This window comes from Poecilia mexicana, unplaced genomic scaffold, assembly GCF_051168715.1.
Source record: "Poecilia mexicana isolate PSO_F unplaced genomic scaffold, ASM5116871v1 scaffold_4, whole genome shotgun sequence".
Classification (NCBI taxonomy): Eukaryota; Metazoa; Chordata; class Actinopteri; order Cyprinodontiformes; family Poeciliidae; genus Poecilia; species Poecilia mexicana.
Window position 1 is genome coordinate 8,233,772 of NW_028263373.1, and position 21,233 is coordinate 8,255,004.

General features: G+C 40.3%; 1 protein-coding gene and 1 long non-coding RNA gene across 3 annotated transcripts; one reads left to right on the plus strand and one right to left on the minus strand.

Moving 5' to 3' along the window:
- Positions 1-984: 984 nt before the first annotated feature.
- Positions 985-7,232, minus strand: tmem161a (transmembrane protein 161A). 2 transcript variants are annotated; one of them, XR_015762659.1, is made up of 12 exons: positions 6,963-7,232; positions 6,394-6,497; positions 6,239-6,322; positions 6,008-6,099; positions 5,711-5,867; positions 4,965-5,180; positions 4,736-4,879; positions 4,523-4,636; positions 4,245-4,419; positions 4,055-4,151; positions 3,535-3,973; positions 985-1,278 (listed from the first exon to the last, which is right to left on the minus strand). XR_015762659.1 is itself a non-coding variant. In XM_014967777.2 (11 exons), the coding sequence occupies exons 1-11, from the start codon at positions 6,963-6,965 to the stop codon at positions 3,669-3,671; spliced, it is 1,491 nt and encodes a 496-aa protein (XP_014823263.1). In that variant the 5' UTR covers positions 6,966-7,232; the 3' UTR covers positions 1,343-3,668. The 2 variants fall into 2 exon arrangements, 1 of the variants encoding a protein (XP_014823263.1); XM_014967777.2 differs by lacking the exon at positions 985-1,278 and having other exon boundaries at positions 1,343-3,973.
- Positions 7,233-11,724: 4,492 nt separating this feature from the next.
- LOC148159918 (uncharacterized) lies at positions 11,725-13,054 on the plus strand. The gene is made up of 4 exons (XR_015762754.1): positions 11,725-12,076; positions 12,579-12,636; positions 12,737-12,779; positions 12,870-13,054. It is a non-coding gene; the product is annotated as an uncharacterized LOC148159918 (long non-coding RNA).
- Positions 13,055-21,233: the final 8,179 nt, after the last annotated feature.

Sequence of the window (21,233 nt, forward strand, 5' to 3'; positions counted from 1 at the left end):
TTTCTTTCTCTCTCTCGCTTTTGTCTTTTTTTTTTTTTTTTACTTTAACATCTAACATTTAGTTAAATATCTCGCTTTGAAGAGAAAATGCAAATCCGTTGCCTGTTTTGCGTTGTCTGAAGGCTGATAAAAATGCCATTTACTGCACACCTTTCATGTTTCCCTTTATTTCTTCTTTTTTCACCTACTTTCTATCTTTTGAACCCACATGCAAACACTCCCTCATTATCATGTCACGGCCCTGTCATGCTCCTCACCACGCAGCCACCAGAAAGTGGAGAGCGAGAATGGGCTGCTTAAAAGCCCGGAGACCTTTATGTCTGGCTTAGAGAGAGAGAGAGAAAAAGAAAACTAAAATTGTTCAGTATAAAAAGGCTCATTTCCACAGCTGGTTGTCTCGCGGTGACTGTGAAGGAGCATTTTACGGAAACTCCACCCACGGAGAATTTGCCTTCCCGCTCACACCCAACCAAACGGGGAATGGGCTGACACCAGCATGGACCGACTCTGTTGTCTTCCCTCCAAAAAAAAAAAAAAAAAAAAAAAAAAAAGAATCAGAAAAGAGACTTTCACCAGGGTCATGTCTGGTCTCCTCCCCTGAGGACAGCCTCAGCCCAGGCTGTAGGGGATGTCTGGGTCCCCTGCACAGACATACATAGGAAATCACTATAGCAACCGGAGCCAGCCAGCGGTCGGCTGAGGAGGCGCAGAGCGGTCTGGAGCAGTGACCCTCCTGCACAGACACCAGCGAGGAGACGGAGTCACCTTTCAGTACGACGTCGGACAGAAGCTCTTCCCGAGTTCCCATGTCTATTTATCATGAATGTGATATTTTATTACTCAAATTTCCTCTCCTGACTGCTGTCATGAGGCATTTGTGATTTTTCTTTTTTTTTTTTAATAAGAATGGAAATAAACCACAATTATCAGAAAATATGTCAGATTAAAGACAAGACCATTCTAAGAAAACACAGTCAGGGCACATTTCCCTTTATCACATTCCAAAACTTTATAGAAATACAAGTTTCAAAATTGTGGCGTGTATTCGTGTTTAGCCTCCTTTTCTCTGATGACGCAGCCTCTCTGGAGGCCGGGGTCAAAGGTCAGGACCCTTCAAATCAACTAGACCTGGAGGACTTCCAACTCCAGTCCACGAGGGCCGACGTCCTGCAGCTTTCATATGCGTCTCTGGTCCAATGCACCTGGATCAAACACCTGGATGACCTTCCTCAGTATGCAGTCACGTTCTCCGGACTTCGGCTAACGATCAATGGAGTGCTACTTCAACAAAAAAAATAATTATCAGAAATCTCCCAAAAAAACAGGACAAAGTGAGAATGTCTAAAATGCATGAAATCAGAAAGTTGTCTTTAATTAGGCTGCACAAACACACACACACAAAAAAAAATCTTAAGATTCAGCACACCATGCATTCAAAAACTGAAATCATCTCGGTTAAAACTTCACAGCATAATGGTTTACAATGAAATTAAAGATCAAAACGTCAGAATCTGCTAAATTTCTATGTCACTTACAACATAAGGTGATGCACAATAAATAAAAAGTAACTCATTAGTTAGCATGAAATGTTTTAGCCATCTAGCGTGGGAAAATATCATATCTGCTTTTGTGAATATATATATATGAAAACAAAAATGTGATTAAGCTGATTTGAATAAACACAAAACAAACAAGGAGAGAGGGAGTTTTGGAGAAACTAACAATCCCTGACGCTCCCAGGCACTTAGGTCACAATAAAATAACTCTTCAGTGTTTGGCTTTCAGACACTTTCAACTACAGCTCTACATAAAAAAAGAAACGGCAGGAAAAAAAAAAAGAAATTGTTTAGCACTCTTAAATCGGTTCTTTAAAGGGAAACAGAGTCCCTCACACAAAATATATCCTCTTCCAGCTCCGGGAGGAGGCACAAAAACCTGCACTGGTACCATTACATGTTATATAAATGCAGCATTAAAACAGCAGCCTGTTCACATTACACTGATACAGATGCATGGCAAAAGCTGCAGAAGATGCTTTTAGAATGAAGCTAAGGATTGGTAGGTCTGCACAAGAAAATGAATGGAAAGTTAACCGCTATGGTGTCAGCAGACGCTTAGTAGCTGCAGATCACCATGAGTACATGCTCCATAATTTCCTGTTTTTAAATAAGGAAAATATGTTTTGAGGCGATTTAGAGCAGCAGCAGCAGAAAAAGGGACTGAAAACTGGGACGGTACTAAAAGAAAGGTTATGCTTTCTGAGTTCACAGAGCATCTCAAGTTAACCACAAAATAACACCATCAATTAAAACAAAAAACAAAAAAGACACACACACAAAGCTTTAAGAATAACTTGCTTGTGCAGGCAAATACTGCAACTTTCAATCAAGTTCTATTCATGAATTTTCCTGGAAAAAATAAAAAAAAAATCTGATTCCCAGGTAAGTTTCTGCTAAACTCAAAAAGCTGGAGTCGAGACGAACCAAAGGGATTGTAATCATCATACTGGAGGCAGCTGATGAGTCAAAGTTAAGACTTCAACATCAGAGTCGTGAAAAACTGAAACTGGAAGCACTGGCAAAGTGATTGGTAGCTTGGATCAAACATGATGAGAGAATAAAGAAATTATTTTAAATATAAAGGCAACAGAAACGTTTTTATATCAAATCTGCAAAGAACTGTGGACATTGTGCTGCGCCAATGTCTTTTTTTTGTTGTTGTTCTTTCTCAGACCATTATTGCCATTTGAAGTTACGGTAGTGTTCATCATGTGCATCACAAATATACAACCACCTCAAGTTGGCTTTTTCTCTACTCACGAAAGCTCTTTCCCCTCCGGAAAAGTTTGCAGTTTTGCTTTAAAATGTTAAAAATTAAACTGTGAATCCTTCATTGTATAATCACACCAATTCAACATAACATTTATAAAAGTTAAGTTCTCCTTTCACTAAGGGGACAAGTATGTTTTTTTTTGGAAATGGAGACATTGATTTATTAGGAATGAAGGTAAAAAAAATAAATAAATGGCTATTTGGATTCTAGAGGTTCATCTAGAGCTCAGGCATCAAACTCCAGTCCTGGAGGGCCGCTGCCCTGCAACTTTTAGATGCGCCTCTGCTGCACCACACCTGACTGGAATAATTAGGTCATTAGCAAGGCTCTGGAGAATTTACCTAAACAAAAAAGGAGGTAATGAAGCCATTTCATTCCAGTGTTTTGTACCTGTGGCACATCTAAAAACTGCAGGACAGCACAGCGGCCCTTGAGGACTGGAGTTTGACATCCCTGCTCTAGAGTGAGAATAATAAAAGAAAAAGGTTTGAATACCTTCAAAGTTACACAGTCAAGTTAGATCTGAAGTGAAAAGGAAACATAGATCTATTCTCAGTTATTCCTCCTTTGCTAAAAATGCTGCTTCCATGATATGACCAAGCGAAGTCGTATAAATTGATACAAGCTGAACCTGCTTTGTGAAACAAGTCACGGATCGTTCTCTGTGTTTGTGTCACTGATGCCAGAGGCCTGCTGGTTTACCTCTTCCAACCAAACACAGACTCGGTCTCAGTCTGTGGTCATCCGCTATGGTCCCTCTGTCCATCACCCTTCCAGCAGCGTCTCACACAGCGAGAGCTCGAAGTGATCTGCGTGCATCCGGCGCTCCAGTTTCCTCAGTTCTGCATCAAGTACTGATGGAAGTAGATGCCAAACAGAGAGCTGATCACTTGGCAGGCAGCCACCCACCAAGTGAGGAAGGCGAAGAGACCGCGGAGGAAGAGAGGAGTGAGGACGGAGCGCAGCGCGGCGAACGTCTCTGACAGGCGTGCCACCGTGGCCTGGATGTCCTCCTCCATGTCTTCCATCCCGTCCTCGTCCTCGTCGAGGCCGCCGGTCGGCACGGGTGCTGCTGTGGGGAGCACCAGCGCTGGCGTCACACCCGGCGTCTCCTCGATGTCGAAACCCCAGGAGAAGTTCCCTACAAAAGCATAAAGTCATGAGACGTAGCATTCGAGGTTTCCTGATCAGGGTTTCTCCAGAAGATGTACTATTCACTCACCCAGCACCTTGAGTGCCAACGTGGAGAAGAGAATGATCAGGATAGGAACCAAATACTGAAGCGTAACCACCGTTAGGTAGCAAAACACACGCGTGACCTGACGGAAAGCAGATCAAGTTAAAAGGTTTCTCCGTGACGGCGATGAAAATCGTTCTCATTCTTATGCAAAAAAAAAAAACATGTGTCTGACCTTCCGCTGGATATCGATGGCAGCGATTCGTCCCGCCTCCTTCTTCATCTGCTCCACCCACTTCTGAGCCAGGTTGAGGTAGGCCTGCAGGTGGTACCGGGTCAGCACCAGACGCAGCGCGCACAGGGCCACGATGATCCACAGACGCATGCTGTCGAATGCTGCGCTGCTCACCCTGCCGGAGGCAAACCGCGAGGTTTCTTTCTGCCGACAACTTACCAGCTTTACTTATACAGAGGTTAAACAGTCAGTGGAGAAAAAAAAAAAAAGTTACTTACAGGGTGACAGACGTCTTTCCCATGGGCGCGTTGGCCAAAAAGTCTCTAGCGATGGGTTTTACCCACAAAACCAACACGACGACGGGAGATAAGAAACTCATGTGCAGCAGAATCCTGTAGAGCAATCAGAGAGATACAAACACGATGTCAAATATGTTGGAAAAAGATGGGACTACAGTTTTTTTTTTCCTTCTTTCCTCTAAGAGTTCTTACTGAATGAGAGGGCGGTCAGAGTTCATCTGTACAGCATCGAGATGAGTCTGAGCCAGCCTGAGTCCAGGGAAGGCCAGGAGGGACCCGATGTAAGCGCAGACAGCAGCCAGGCCCAGCTTCACAGTCAGCTTCGTCACCGGGATCCTGTCGTCAGAAACAGCCGCAAAGTTCGGCACGGCGGCGTCTCCTGAAGCGAGCGCGCCTCGCCAAGTCCCGCGTCTCTACTTACGACCAATCGGCGTAACCCTGATGCCTGGCGAACGTCTCCAAGTTGTCGAACAGGCTGGAAAAGCCGGGCTCCAGGCCGAACTCCAGGTAGTCCTCTCGGACCACCAGAACCAGCATCGCCACCAGCAGAGACAGGAAGCCGAAGGCGAGGCACACGGAGCGCTCGCCGCCCTCCTCCGAGCGAAAGTAGTGACTCATCAGAGTGTGGAGGGCCTTTCTGGAAAAAAACGACGGGTTAAGGAGGAACGACCGGGAGGAGACCGGGAGCTGATGGAAAACAAACGACGACACAAACACGACTTCATACGTGGAATAAAGAGCAGGTTAAAGGGTTCCTGAATATATTTTATTTTAAAGGTTCATTATTCGACCTTTTGAAATTCTCAGCCATGTATGGCCAATTCTAAATTTCTTGCAGAGATTATATATTATATATATTTTTTTTTATTTTGTTTTTACTATATTTTTGGTTTAAATATAAAAACCCTGAAAAAACCTGATTGAGTGAATGGATGGAAAACAAAACAGATGCTTATGGATTAATTGAAAGATGTGTAGATACTGGACAGAAGGACAGAAAGAGACTTAAAACAGAAGTTATTTTCTAATACATCTTCTTTGCTCTGTCTGATATTTTGATATAAATGTATTTCTAATGACGCAAATGTGACTAGAGCAATTGTTGCCTCTGCTGTACCACCACTGTTAAAAAGCTGCTGTAGCTTTAAGGCAAAATCTGAAGGATACAGTCCAAACACAACCGTTAGGACACACCAGATGGCTCCGATGTTGACCTCTTTGCTGGCGTCTACCACACTATAATAACACTCGGTAAACAGGAAGACGCCCATGGCATAGACAGCAAAATCCACAAGCCACTGGTACTCCAGGAAAAACCGCAGGACTGCAAACAGAAATAATACAACCAAAAGGCTCTGATTATTTCAAAGAGAGTCTTATCGGTTCGCAGTTAGTAACTGAGCTTAGAGTAATAACACATGCAACGCATCGACCCGATGAACATAGAGGAGTGCCTTGTTTTACCAAGAGCGTCCATCACGTTGACAGGCGCTTTCTCCAGGTGAAGGTCAATGTCTTTGGGCACAGTGAGAGGCTTGCTCTCTCCATTCTGTCTCCTTAGAAAACACACACACAAAAAAAATTAAAACACAGAGGGAAAATTTGGAGAAAACCCAACTCATGAGCAAACTCTCAGATAAATGTAAGCTGAGTTTATCAGTAAAAAAAAAAAAAAAAAAAAAAAAAAACACTCACCTGTCTCTTCTGTTCTGTTTAGGCATCTGTTTTCCTGCCAACGCGAACAACTCTCCCTCTGACGGGTGTTTGAATCGGAACAAACTGGGAGAAAACACGTGTGCAGCTTATATTACATGCATAACACACAAACTGATACCCGAGTGTGACATTACCTGCCGTTGCAGACGAGCCATCGTGCAAATGAGCAGTGTGGGGCCATCCTCTGCATGATGCTGGCGGCCAGCAAGCTGACCACCAGCTGAATCCCCATTAGTGCCTGGCAGAGGAATGAAGTACATTTTTAACAACTGCAGTTGGGTATGTTACTCTCAGCAAGTTTGCAGCTGATTTTTTATTTTCTCAAATGGCTAAATTTGTCACTGCACAATTGGCCGCAGTTTCATTTATGTTTGTTTTGGAAACATAAATGACCCTCCCCCTCCCAAAAAAAAAGGTCCAGAAAACAAGCGATACCCTTACTTTGTTGTGAAGCAAAAGCTTGCAAAGAGTGAGAATGTTCGATGAAAAAGTAAAAAATTAAACTATATATGTTAGTTGAAAGTCCCAGGAAGAATGAATGAAACTCAGCAGATGTCTGTCGGCTAAATTTAGCCAAAGCTCCAGCACCTGTCAGCCTGCTGCAAGCCGCATTTAGCATTAGCTAAATGCTCGCTAGAAGTCCATAGAGCGAGCCTGTTAGCCAGATAAATACAGGCTGCTGAGTTAATATGAATATATTTACCATAATCTCTGTCAAATGTGGATGTAAACACCAGAGTAGCACCAGGAGCTTCTGAACGAGGGCACTCTATGGCAGCTGAACCGACCTACATGTGAAACTACTGAATGCCCCGGATGTAGAAGTGAGTTCCGGGTTACCTTCATGTACTTCAGTAAAGTTAGGTAAATTCTAATGATTAATACAAGAATAAACACGAAAATCGTCAGTTTCAAGTTTTATTTTTTTATGTTTTTACATTTACATCATTTACATCATTTGTAGCTGTCTCCATACTCTCCTGCCGTTCTGCTAATAAATAATTTTTCACGATTACGTCAACATTTTCTAAATTAATTATTATTTTCAATATATCAGTTGATGTTTCTGTTTGGGGTTTCAGAATTCAGACAAACTTTAAATTATATTCTTCGTGCTACTAACATTTAAGGTTTTACAAAAATAATAGTAATGCGTCGGAAATATAAACTGCCGATGCAAAGGGAAAATTTCCCAATGTTCTTGAAGGCACCAGAAGAATCGGTAAAACCGTGCTTTTATTTATTTATTTATTTATTTATTTATTTATTTATTTATTTATTTTTGCCTCTCAGTGTTCCAAAAATATAAATATTTCTAGGTTTCCGATGTGTGTAACACATATATATTTTTAAAAGGAACAATTTGCTATCATAGTACATACTTAAATCTTTATTTAGTAACAATAGCAGATTGTTCCTAAATTTTCAACAGTTTGTGAAGATTTTGTTAATAATTGCTGCACTTCTCTCTTAACACGTTGACCACCATACATATGAAAACTGTGCGCAGCGTGGAGAAAACTCACAAAAACGTAAAACCTCTTAGCAGTTTTAATTTACCATCATGCTTCAACTCATCAAATCTTTTCAAAATGTAAAGTTTGATCCTCCTGTTGTTCCTCAGCGTAGCCCCGAATGCATCTTTGTGATCCTCCTAATGATAATCCCCAGGTCTCATGCTTCACCATCATGCATCTTAACATTTCGCTGCATGAAAACAAACAATATGCAAATGGTGAAGCTTAAGGTCTCAGATATGCTCCTCTTCCTCTCTGCTTTGGCACTAAAACACTGCTCAACAGGGATAATTGTGTGATGTAATTGTGCACCAGAGCATTCTTTTCCACTTTAAAGGATAAAACTCAGAAAAGCTTCAGCGTGGCGCACATTATACACCAGGGTAATGTCTTTGTCGCCTCTTAATCCGCCCGCATGTTTTTCTGCACCCTAAAATCCACTAACATATGTACGCTGTGTTTAGATGGCAATGCATGACAAAAGGCATCGGGGTGCACAGATGCCTTGCTCAGGAGCAGCTTGATCAGTGTTAATGACTGAATGACAGCCACAGCCTGTACATGCATTCAAATGTCAGCTCATCCCCATGTGCCACCAACAGCGAAAAGTATCTGCTTCTAAACCTCTTAGGCCAACGAGATTCAAATCTGTGTTTAGGATGTGAGGCTGGGTGTGTTATTGAAGCGTTCTTCCACTATGGCTTTAATTCTCAGTTTTGGCTAATTGGCGACTCCCTCTCTGTTAAAAAGAAAACATCTGATTCTTTATAGTTTGATCACAAGAGAGTGGCATTTCAGAGAGGATTGGGAATTTGATGAGTTGGAGATTCATGCTGTACCTCTGGTAGGAAAACCTCTGGAAATACAGTTCTGGAAAAAAGAAAATGAAGAGCCCACTGCACTGAACCCCATTGAAAACCTCCTGGTTATCCCACCAAATATAGATTTCTGAACTCTTCATGAGTTAAAACGTTAGTATTGTCGTTTCCAAATGAATATGAACTTGTTTTCTTTGCATTATTGAGGTGTGACAACGCTGCATCTTTTTTTTTTTTTTTGACCATTTCTCATTTTCTCCAAGTAAATACAAAGTTTTTGCTTGGAATTACAGAGACATGTTGTCAGTAGTTCATAGAATAAAAGAACAGTGTTCATTTTACTCAAACATAAACCTATGAAAGGTAAAATCAGAGACACTGATCATTTTTGCAGTGGTTTCTTCATTTTTTCCAAAGCTCTATAAACCAAATCACATTACTTCATCAGCTTATATTATTGGTATTTTAGCAACTATATGTTTCTGCCTGAATTTGAGATGCATTGACAAGAAAAAAAATGAGTATACTTTATTGACATTGCGGCTATTTATACAGTTCCTGACAAGAATATTAAAACTCCTTGACTTTGTTTTAGTTATAACCACAAACCTTAATGTATTTTATTGGATCTTAGTGCGATAGACCAACACAAATTAGTGCATAACTGTGAAGTTGAAGGAAAATGATGCGTGGTTACAAAATGATTTGGAAAATAGAAAACAGTGGGGTGCACATTTAAGTTCCCCTGTTCTCCTGTACCCCTTACAAAAAAAGAAAACAAAACAACAAAAAAAAACAATCCAACAGATCTTTTTGAAACATCAAGCAATGAAACAAGGCAGCATCATATTGAAGGGTTGTGGTGTAAATGACTGAAGAACCAGGCTCACAAAAGCCATCAAACACACCAGACAGGTCAGAGGTAAAGTTGTGGAAAGGTTCAAAACGAGGTTAAGTTGTGAAGCAGCATCTCAAGATTTGAACATTTCACATAGTGCTGTTCAATCCATCTTCGAAAAGTGGAAAGAGTATGGCACAAAACGTACACGTTAAGACATGGCTGTCAACCTAAACGGTCAGTTTGGGTTGACACAACTCTGTCAACCTAATCTGACAGAGTTGACATGGAAAAGCATTAGAGAAGCAGACTGTGACATTGAAAGAAAGCCAGACCTCTTTACATTTTTCTAACAACAAATAATATAAGTGACACATCAAACATGTGGAAAAGGATGCTATGAATGCCAGATGAGACCTGACTTTTTTTTTTCTACGTGCAAACCATATGTGGAGGAAAACTAACACTGAACATGTCCGTGAACTCAATATGGTGATGATTGCACCATTATCTAGGGATGCTTTTCTGTAGAGGGGATAGCAAAGCAGGTCAGAGTTCAGTGAAATGTAGAAAGAACTAAGAAAACACGGCATGACTGCATGGATGCTTTTGCAAAGCACTGTCCTTAGAAGACCAGTTCTGTATTTCGTTTTTTTTGTTGTTTTTTTTTGTTTTTTTGTCTAACTCAACATCCTTTATGCACATTGTGAATTGCACTCTTAAAATATATAAAACACATTTTTTTGAAGCAGGAATTGACAACAAAATTATACCAAAATCCATTAAATGTTCTTAAAGTTTGTCCATCATGTCCGACGTTACTGTGCCAGTCAAACAAAAGGACGAAAAATCTGTCTGGGTAAAATAAAAACTAAACAAAAAAAAAAAAAAACACTTCCATCATTATCATTTTTGACACAAATGATAATCCTTCTATCATGTCCGCCATCTGTGGCTGAAGAGCAGGGGCAGAAATTACTGAGCAAAATGGACACAAATAAAATGCAAATCCATCACGGGCTACAAGTGGCTCCCCTCCCTCTGTCCAGCTCCAGGGGCCTCTTGGTTCCCACACCACTTCCCTGGGTTTCTCCCAGGGTGCTGCTGGAGGACTGGCGGCTGCCTCAGAGCCCGCAGCAGGGACGCAGCCCTCCCATTGGCTCGTCTTTGTCAACCCCCACGCATGGCATTGGCCCCCTAATTTGAATATATGCAAATGCTGCAGTGGTGGCTTGTCAAAGGAAACTGCCCCTTTCTGTCTGTGGTTATTGTCTCCCCCCTATCATCTGCCTTAATTTTACCCGCTTTTTTCTGGGGGTTTTTGTCTCGGTCCTAACTGCTGCATCTTCTGTAATATGTGTGTGTGAGACAGAGAGAAAAAGAGAGAGAGAGAGAGACAGGAGGAAAAACTGTGAACTGTGGGAACAAGCTAAGGAGGACCAGATCTGTTTTGTCACAGGGATTTTTTAAAACGCTGCAACTCATGACTGTTAATTAGCAGGCTCATGGTAGGATAAGGGAAACAAGGAAGTGCCTGGAAAGAGACTGAGTAGGTGATGCATTGTCGTTCAACATGATACCTCATTAATCCATGCAGTGTCCACAGAACAAATACAGGAAATGAATCATTTTTATACATCGGCTCGTTTTCTATGTCCACCGGATTCACAGAGGGGTCTGGTGCCAATATCCAGTTGTTGCTGTTTGGACGTTGGGAGGAAGCCTTACACAGCAAATTCGGAAGTGTCAGCTTTCCAGTGCAAGTATTGTATGTTAAAAATACAGTGTTAATTCAACAACATGAGTGTTAACACTCACTAGAGTTCCAAAGGATTCAATAAAAAGCAGTCCAGTCCAGTGTTGATTTCTATATTAAGTCCAACAGTCTAATTCAACACTCAGTCCGGTGTTGATTTAGAAATCATCAGATAGTTCCTCCCCACAATTGAAACTTCACATCGGACTGCGCAACATACAAGAAGGGATTTTCTTTAAAACATCTAATGACAACTGTACAGAAGAACCCAAAGAGAACTGATACCCCAGTAGGTTATATAGTAGGGTGCTCCATTGTTGACTCATGGTTGCTAAAAACCTTACCAGACTGACTGATTTTAGTGACATAGTGAGTGTAAAATATTGAATAAAATGTTGTGCTACATGACTGGCTTTATTTTCACTCTTATATTTAACTTCATGACACACAAAACTACAAATGAATCGTCCTTATTGTCTCCAGGTGCATTCTGGGTCAAGCTTGTCACCAACGTCATCATCAGTCACTGGGCAACAAATGGCAAACTAGCTAGAGCATTTCTACGGACTATTTAACATGTTTTGAATTTGTGTTGTTTCATCATCAGTGACCAGTAGCCTGATGTTTCTGTTCTTCTCTTGGTTTGTTGTACTTGATGTCAGATGGATTTCAAAATGACATAGTCGCTCTCTGTGGTGATTAAACTTGTTAGCTCCGCTGTTGGGGCACGTACATGTTGTAAGGTTAAATTATCATGAGCTTTATTATTTGGGCCCGGTTAATAGCTCTGTCCCCCGGACGACGCCGTCTTGTTCCGCTACTGCGTCACGTTTCCCTGAGGAGCGGAGGCAGCAGTATGGCGTCTTGTCTGGAGCTTATTATAACAAGGTTAGTTCCATGTTAAAATGATCATGTTTTTGACTATTTTTTATGGAGGCATTATTTTTCCGTTTAAGCAAGAGTATTGATTCATATACATAGTTCGCTTAACGTATGTTTATTTGTTTGGATATCGCCGGTATATACGACTGTTTATTATCTTAACCAAACATTAAAACTGTCAGGAAAATCTGGAGGCCATTTGAGTTAACATTATTTAGCTGCCGAGGTCGTTTTGTTCAAGTTTTTGGCTGTAGACTGCAAAATGGGGGAGTGGCTGTGCTGGACCATTGGCTTGATCTATGCCACGGGTGTCAAACTCCAGTCCTGGAGGACCACTGTCCTGCAACATGTAGATGTGCCGCTGCTGCACCACACCTACAATAATTAGGTGATTAGCAGGACTCTGGAGAACATATCTACACAATGAGAAGGCAGTTGAGCCATTTGACTCTGGTGTTCTGTGCCCGTGGCACATCTAAAAACTGCCTAAATGTTTTTTCTTTGTCAGTGTGTCATGTTGGTGACTGAAGCCTGTTATGATGACTTCAACACATTTCTTCAGACAGGTTGGTACGACTTTTAATGCTGTCCAAAATTTTTTCTATAAGCTGACTAATGTCTTTAGTAATTATTTCGGACTTTTTTATGCTTTATCCTGTAAACCAGGTGGGCAGAGTAATTTGAATGAATATGATGGTGACACACACAGGTGAGTCTGATTAGTTTTGCTCACACTACTTTTTAAAATATTTATTTATTATTCTAATGTTTCTGCTATATTTCTTGTTTTTCCTTCCAGGCTGGAAGTCTTCCTCCTTCATGTTGATGAAAACAAGAGCAGCACCAAAGACACTTCACCATCAGTGAGCACAAGACCATCCATGGCCACTTCCAATGAACTTTCAAAGCACACTTCACCTTCAGTGCAAAGTACCATGAATGAATGACCTTTGTTGTATATTCCTGTCAGTGCTATTTGATGTTTTGAAATAAAAGTAGTAGCACCAACTGGTGCTGGTGTTTTTGTTGATTCAGGTTGGCATCTAATGTCTTAAAACAAAAAACAATATACACTAGTGTTGGGTATATTAACACTGAAGTGTGTTTGATATCAACTACTGTCAGTGTTGATTCAACTCTATCACAAATAACACTTTCAAAAGTGTAACTTCTACACCATCCAGAGTGGACCAATATAGACACTTTCAAAGGGTTGAATTTAACTCTGTAGAAGTTGATGGAACACTTCCGAATTTGCTGTGTACACAGAAAAATACATATAGATACACATAGGCAGAAAAAGCCACCGAGCTGACATTAACACATATTGGAATTTTAATTTAGACAGCAACATTTCTACTCAGTATATATAACACTATATCAAATATTGGCTGTGTATATGACTATGAGGTCTTTGGACAATGTGTTTATGTTTGATGCCTATCTACAAACTTGACTTTCATTTATGGGGAGTCAGTGCTGGTTTTGATGTAGATTATACAGCTTTCTACCCATGCAGGGCAGTATGACCCAGAGGGTTCCTTGACTAGAAAGAAAGAAAATGGTAAATGGTCTGAATTTTTCCCAATCAAAGCACTTTACACTAGAGTCACATTCACCTATTTACATTCACAGACGCACACACATTTATACACACATCGGTAGGCAACTTGGGGTTAAGTGAATTGCCCAAGGGCACATTGACCTGTTTTGGCTGGAATCGAACCTACAACCTTCTGATCACTCGACTCTCCTTACAGAGCCACACTTTAAAGGAAAGAAAGAAAGAAAGAAAGAAAGAAAGAAAGAAAGAAAGAAAGAAAGAAAGAAAGAAAGAAAGAAAGAAAGAAAGAAAGAAAGAAAGAAAGAAAGAAGACAGAAAGAAGGATGGTAGCTGTCTTTCAGTTGTGCTTCACACAAAGTTTTATTTTGCTTTTTGGGAGGGAGTTTTGGATGTTAATGCTATTCCGAACCGATTGCACTTTTTTTTTAACCCAAGAAGAGGCCCGTCATTCATCATAAAGTCGCATTACATCCACTAATAAGCAAGACTCAGCTCGATTCCGCTGTGGTTCTTTAAGCTGTTGCTTATGTCCTCACACAATTTGTGCATCTGGAAAAACCAAGGACCCCTCTGTCTGTAATTCTGTTGCAGCGATCTTGTTTTGTCATACAGGTGGACGGTGTGTGACAGCGCAAAAAATTTGGCGTATCTGAGCGGATGACTCACATTCACAAATGTTTAAAAAGTCTCACTCGTGTGTGTGCTGGTAGGCTGCATCCCTGTCACATTTTTATTTATTTATTTTTTTAGATCCGTTGCAAAGCAAATCTGGTACGGTTGAAATTCAAAACCTAAACACAGGTGCATAATCCCTCTCTGCTATAGGTGGAAACTAAACCATTTTTGTTACACTAGTGACACAGAAGCTTCACCAATAAAATAACCAAACCAGATGCAAGATGCATGGATATGCTCACGTGCCTACGTGTCCCCCCCACCCTCCACTTGCGTTAATTTGATGAGCGCAGTCACGCATTTAAATGACAAAAGCAGCCCGACCGGCGGCGCGCTTGAACTTGACCGACGGAACTGGCTGGGAAAAGAGGCGCGACTTTGGCCCCCTATTTTTTTTTTTTTTTTTTTTTTGCTCCGCTCTTTTATGGAGAGAGGAGGCTGGCGGGACTGATGTCATCGTATTAGCATAAATTTCAGCCTGTTCCCAATTAAACCAGGAGAGCGGGGAGGCCATCAATCTGTTTTCACATGGCCGGGAATGGGCCAGCATCTCCCTCTGCAGACAGACCAACAAAGAGCCAGGAGCTGCAGCTGAACTGTGGGGTAAGCTCTGGAGTTGCTGATGTGTTCATGGCGATTTTTGACTTGTTATTCCTTTATTTAAAATGTTTGAACATTAAACTGGGATCTTATATTTTTCTTCCCCTTACTGGCTGGTGTGAAACATTGTGATAGTTTGGTGTTTTGCTTTCCACCTCAACTGAAGCTTTAAAACACTTCTTTTTTTTTTCAGCTTTAGTGCATTTAATGATTCTTACTGACAACAACTCTATGTGGATCCAAAGAAATGCTCTAATTTTATTAAGATTTGATATTGGGGTATTGATCTGGTCTTCGATGCCTTCAGGGTGTTCAGGTAAACCTAACAGAGGAAGATTTGACTGGCAGCAGCGCAACGCTGTTTGATCTTAAAGATCTAAAACAGAGAAAACTGCTGCTGCCTCATGTTGTGGAGACACTTGAGTCATCTGGTTATTTGAATGCCATTTACAAGCTTTTTCCCTCTTGTTTAGCTACTCTCTTTCAATAATTATGTAATTACGGATGCACCACAAGCTTAGAAATAAAATCATTTGCAACTTGCCATAGCTTAAAAGACATCAGAAACGTGTTGTTGCTGGTTTTATAGGTGGATTTTGTCCACAGTACGTATGGATTATACATCTTCATGCAATTTAATTTCAGTCCATCTCAAAGTTTCTGTAATTGCACTCGAGTGGTCATCTCCAACATGCCGAATGAGCTGCAGCTCTGAAGCGCAGGGTTCTGATTTGGGAGCATGACAGAGGGAGGGACAAATATTGGCACCCTGTTGGTTTCTCATGCCTGACCTTTGACATCTTCATGCCCCTGTGTCAGGTCAGACCTCTTTGAAGATCAGTCATTACAATTCCCAAAAGTGGCCACTTGAATTGGTCAGTTCTTGGCAAGTCAACAGAGCTCACTTAGGTCATAGATGGTGGTGGTGATTTCTGCAGAACAAGAATAAATTCTTGCAGAAAGCAGTGGATTTGTTTTCTGATGAGGAAGATTAGGATCTTAAGAATTTATGCCACGTCTTCTATTTATGTTTGTCATGTCTTATTTATCGTCCATATGTAGAAAAGAATAATAATACCATACCTTTACATTTTATTTCACAATGTGCATATATCGGAATAAAGTTATTATTATTATTATTATTATTATTATTATTATTATTATTATTATTATTATTATTATTATTATTATTATTATTATTATTCAAGTACAAATTAATTAAAGTGCAATTTATTGTAGCATTAAATTCAGTAAAATCTGCATATTAAAAATCTATTTAATTAATTCAAATTAATTAAACATGAAAATCCAACGTTTTTATCCTGAAGTCTTGAAATATATTTTTCAAAGAATAAACAACGTTCCTTTTGAAGCTGATTTGTTGCAAAATCATTTTTATGCAATAAATAAGAGATAAGTAGGCATTTCCATATTTGCACATGTATGTATTTAAAATGCAGCCTTACATTTTGTAATGTATTTCTTCAAGATCGCCTTTTCAACAAATGAAATATTATGCTTCTAGACAATTGTCGTTTTTCAGCTCTGGGTGAACTGTCAATCCAAAACGCACGTTGTCAATGAATTTGCTTTCCATTAATATAACATTTCAAACAAAGATAAATAAATGCCAAACCTTAATAAGCTTCACGTGTAAACGTTTAACGATCAAATCTCGCGATAAAATGTTCATAATAATTTCATTAAGATTTCAATCGAGTTCTTTGTCATGTTAGTTGTTGTATGCAAGTTACAAGTGTGAAGTAATGTAATGAATATAATGGAAAATGTATGCAATTTTGTTGCATTAATATTATTGTTATTGTTATGACTGTTATTTTTAAATAAATCCCAACAAAAACAAACGAAACTCATTTCATAAAACCCAAACGGCTGCTATGGATTTGTTATAGACATATATAAATATTATCCTATTCAAATCCCCCGTCTAATTCATACAAGTTTATTCTAACTCGTAGGCTTTTGGAGCCAGGCCAGTTTGGGATGATAAAGCAGATTAATTTTCACAAAACTGAGCAGAATAAAAAGCGCTTTTACAAACATTAATGCATGCAACATGTCAGGCCGTTTTTTCCGTTCACACACAGTCACTTTACCTGCGGCAATGCCTTGTTTTGATACATTTAAAAGCCTTCATTTGGATGCTTTATTTACATTGCGTCATTATTAATGACATTTTCTGGCGCTTAGTGTATTTTATTTTATTTTATTTTTTAACGTGCTGTAGCTTCAGGCCGGGCATTTTATCTGTGCAGGCCCGACAGTTTCCGCAGTACCACCTCTCTGCCAGTAGGTGCCGTAGTTTTACATCAAAGATTGACGTTACTTCCCAGAATGTGTTCGGCAAAAAGGCCTCAGAAAGGCTAAGAGAGTATACATTGATGTTTACATTAGTATTCATCATCATGGTCTACATGTACATAGTTAAAAATGATTTTTTTTTCTGTGAATTAACAAACTTCGACCTTTGAAGAGATAGAGAATAAAAACATATCAAATTAGATAAAAAAATTAAATAAAGCAAAACTTTTTAAATCTGAGATCCTCTTTGTTGTTTTGTCTTCATATTGAAATAAATTAAATAGGCTTACGTTTTAATGTTGGCCTAATTCATGTGTCATATCGCTTCCCAAAAAGTGACATCTTGCAAACATTCCACAATAACCAACACATGTTTTGACTACTTTGCCTGGAAAATGATAATATGCATTGACTAATTTTCAAAGGAGAACTACTAAAACATGAATGATTAGGGCTGTTGGAGAGAGACAATGAAAGCTGTTCTGAATCCAGTGGCACAAGGAGGTGCAGGGTGAGGGAGGTTGCAGGGCATACCCAAGCTTTACCCATGTCATTTTAAAATCTGAGTGACGGGACATTTATTTATTGTGATTTCAATTGAGTTCTTTGTAACATGTCAGTTTTGGAAATGTGTCCATCACTCCCGGCCCAGCCCCCTCGCCTTACCCCGGATAAGGAAGCAGAACAGTACAACTCTTGAAGCTCTGGTGATGGCACACTATTGTTAATAAGTTTCTGGAAGTGTCCCTGTGTACATTCTGTATTTTAACCTCCACATTTGAAAAAGAGACAGAGAGAAAGACAGAAAGAAACGCAACATTTAATCTTTTCTTTAAAATAGTGTTGTAGAAATTAAAACATTATAAAATGCCAACAGATTCAACGTCCCAGCCCCTCTGTGTTATGAATATCCCACACACATACTAACTCTTTGGGTAACACATTTGGAATAACATATCCCGGCGCACGCGCTATCCCTTACGTCAGCACGCAGCTTAACACGTCAATTTTTTAGTGGCGCACCTGCTTTTCTCTCTCTCTCGCTCTCTCTCTCTCTCTCTCTCTCTCTCTCTCTCTCTCTCTTCTGCTTTTTACGACGCATTCACGCTGCTTTCTTTGCCTCTTCTAAAGATGAATGCCGGTTTTTGGAATATGATGGTTTAATTTGGTGTATTTTTAACACCTCTCTCTAAAGTCGAGATTTAGACGCGAGTGCCCGCCGTGCGTCCTGCTGGTTACGTCGCACCGCGTAAAGCAGCGTGACCCGCTGGAGCTCAGTGTAGAGGCATCGGCATCTGCTGGCCGCTGCCGAGGTTGCCGCTGCGACATCAGCCCCGCGCACACCGCCGCTGCGTGCTCCGCATTTAACCCTCTCCACTTCAGATTGCTCGATAACAGCGCATCCTTCCTGCGGTTCGCGCTAGTAGCTACACGGGAACTATACAGCGCTTAAACGCGCAGCCGCTTTGCTACTGCTGCTGCTGCTGCTGCTGGAGGCGTTTTCATTCGCTCTCTCCTCCTTTCTCTCTTACGACGCTGGCACAGGTGCCTCAGAGAAGAGACATGCATCATGCATGCAGGTGTGGGGACCACTCATTCAAGGTCCCGTGGTGTTTTTTTTTTTTTTTTGTTTGGTTTTTTTTTTGCCATTTGGATGTTTTGCTATGGAGAAAGAGGATACACGATAAGATGTGAGGGCTTCGTTTTTGTAGCGCACAAACCACATCTGCGAAAGTGCGCCTCTTCATCAAAGTGTGGAGATTCTTGATGCCCTCCTCCCTGCCATGTAGGATAAAAAAAGGGGGGTGAGAAAAAAAACCTACGGACGTGAGTTGGCATGAATGTGTGTCTGGAAAAAAAAAAAAAGGAGTCCCGGGGCTTTGTCCTCCACGTCTCTCTGCGTCCCGTAACTGCCACGCAGAGAGAGAGAGAGAGAGAGGGCTGCACGTGGCGCAGCACGTCTGTCAGATGCTGGAAACCACGCGAGGACAAGGAGATCCAACTCCAACCGTGGGGAATCACGGTGGTCCGGGAATACTGCGTTGCTGTTGCGTTGCTGTGCGGGTCGTGCAAGAACATGGTGCAGCTGCGGCCGCTTTGAGTGCGTGTTTTGGGGGAGAGAGAGAGAGAGAGAGAGAGAGAGAAGGGGACCAACGACACGGCAGCTTCCTCTATTCTGTCATCCAAGGGTAGTGAGGAGATGTTGAGACAGTGAAGTGGTCGCTGCATGTTTATTTTCTCTCGTTTTTAAACTTTTTTTTTTCTGCATGGGATCCACTTTTGTACCGCTTTGAAGTGACGCGTATCACTGGGGTTTGCCCCCCTGGACTTTTGGGGCTTTTGGTAATGCAACGTTGCTCTTGACTGAGAGATCCACCCGTAGAAACTTGCCTTAAAATTCTGAAAGGACTTCAACCGGAGATGCGGGATTTATTCGCTTTTTATTGCTTGTAAGTATTCCTCACATAAGTCTTGTTAAATATTAACTCAACTTGTCCCACAATAATAATAATAATAATAATAATAATAATAATAATAATAATAATAATAATGATAATTTCCTGTGGGTTAAAGTGTGCCTCTGAAAGGGGCGATATGTCAGGTGTGCTGAGACCCGGACTGATGAGTGGCAGCCCGGCTGTTCCGTCCCACCTTGAGCGCAGCTGAGGCGGGCTGAGCTGAGTGGCCCCGGAGCTGCGCGGCGCTTAGAAAGCAAACAGTTGTGTGATTGTTAGCAGAGCCTGGGAAAATGTCCCCTCGGCTGGGAGGTGGAGGGACTTGACGCCAGAGCCCCTTGTTAAGAAGACTTGTGTGTGCTCCCAGACAGCATTGTAATGATAATGAGCACCAGCACGCTGTTGAACTTGATGTTGACTTTTTTCTTTCTATTATCGGACGATTTCGCCCCCCCCTTTTTTTTTTACCCCCCCCCCCGTTCTTTCTTTCCATTCTTTTTCTTTCTTTCTTTCTTTCTTTTTTTTTTTGTAAGTACCTTGTTTGTGGGAAAATGTTCTCCGGAGCAACCGTGTGAAATTAATTGATAAGACCATTGAAGCTGAAAAAAAAATATGGCCATTAACTTTTAAAAGTACTAATATAGTTTTTATATCAATTTAAGCAAAAACTAAAGTTTTGTACTTTCTCTATTACTCTTGGTAGATAAAAGGAAATTATTTCAGAAATAAATTACAGTTTGAAGAAAGTTACACTGAAAAGTACAATTTTAAATCTCCATTTTTTATTTATTTATTTATTTCATTATTTATTTATTTATTTTATCCTTCTTTCTTTCATCCTTTCTCTGTTCTACTTTTCTTCCTTTCTTTCTTTCTCTCTTTCTTTCTTTATTTCTTCCTTTCTCTGTTTCTTTCCTGTCTGTCTTTCTTCCTTTCTTTCACCATGCAACAAGTACAGGCCTGGTGTGATTGCAATGCTATTACTGTGTAGCTAGCTACAGTACAATAAATTTGAATTCAACGCAGCTGCCCACAAAACAAACAATTCGGCACTTTTTACATTAAAAACGGTTAGATGTGTTTTTATAGAACTTGAGAGCTGCACTTTGCATTTCCTTTCCTTATTCAACCAGTCCAACCAGGAAATGTTAAAGTCCAAAATGTGGCAAAAAAATAGCACGTTATAAAATCATATTTTAAAAATATAAAACCTTTTTTTTTCAGATTAAAAATGAGCAGCAACTGTACCTCTGAAAGAATGCTAAAGTTAAGACTTATTGAAATAGTAATTTTTTTTTGTTCATTTTTCTTTAGGCTAGCAAATAGACACCTTATGCGTTTTGGTTGGGTCCTCATTTGAATACAGTAACGACGCATAAAACAAAAAACAATATAAAATAATGGTATTTTTTTCCTTTTCCAAAAATCCAAACCGGCAATTACATATGATCTGAGTTCAGTTGTGTTAAAGCTTTTTGAACAAACTCAAAGGTTCACTCTTTTTTCTTTATTTTTTAAAAATTAATTATTTATTTATTTATTTGTA

Coding starts and splice junctions, on each gene's coding strand:
- tmem161a (XM_014967777.2), bottom strand. Junction 4,880..4,964: donor CAGGGTTACGCCGATTGGTC/GTAAGTAGAGAC, acceptor TTCTGACGACAG/GATCCCGGTGACGAAGCTGA. Junction 3,974..4,054: donor GTTGGCACTCAAGGTGCTGG/GTGAGTGAATAG, acceptor ATGCTTTTGTAG/GGAACTTCTCCTGGGGTTTC.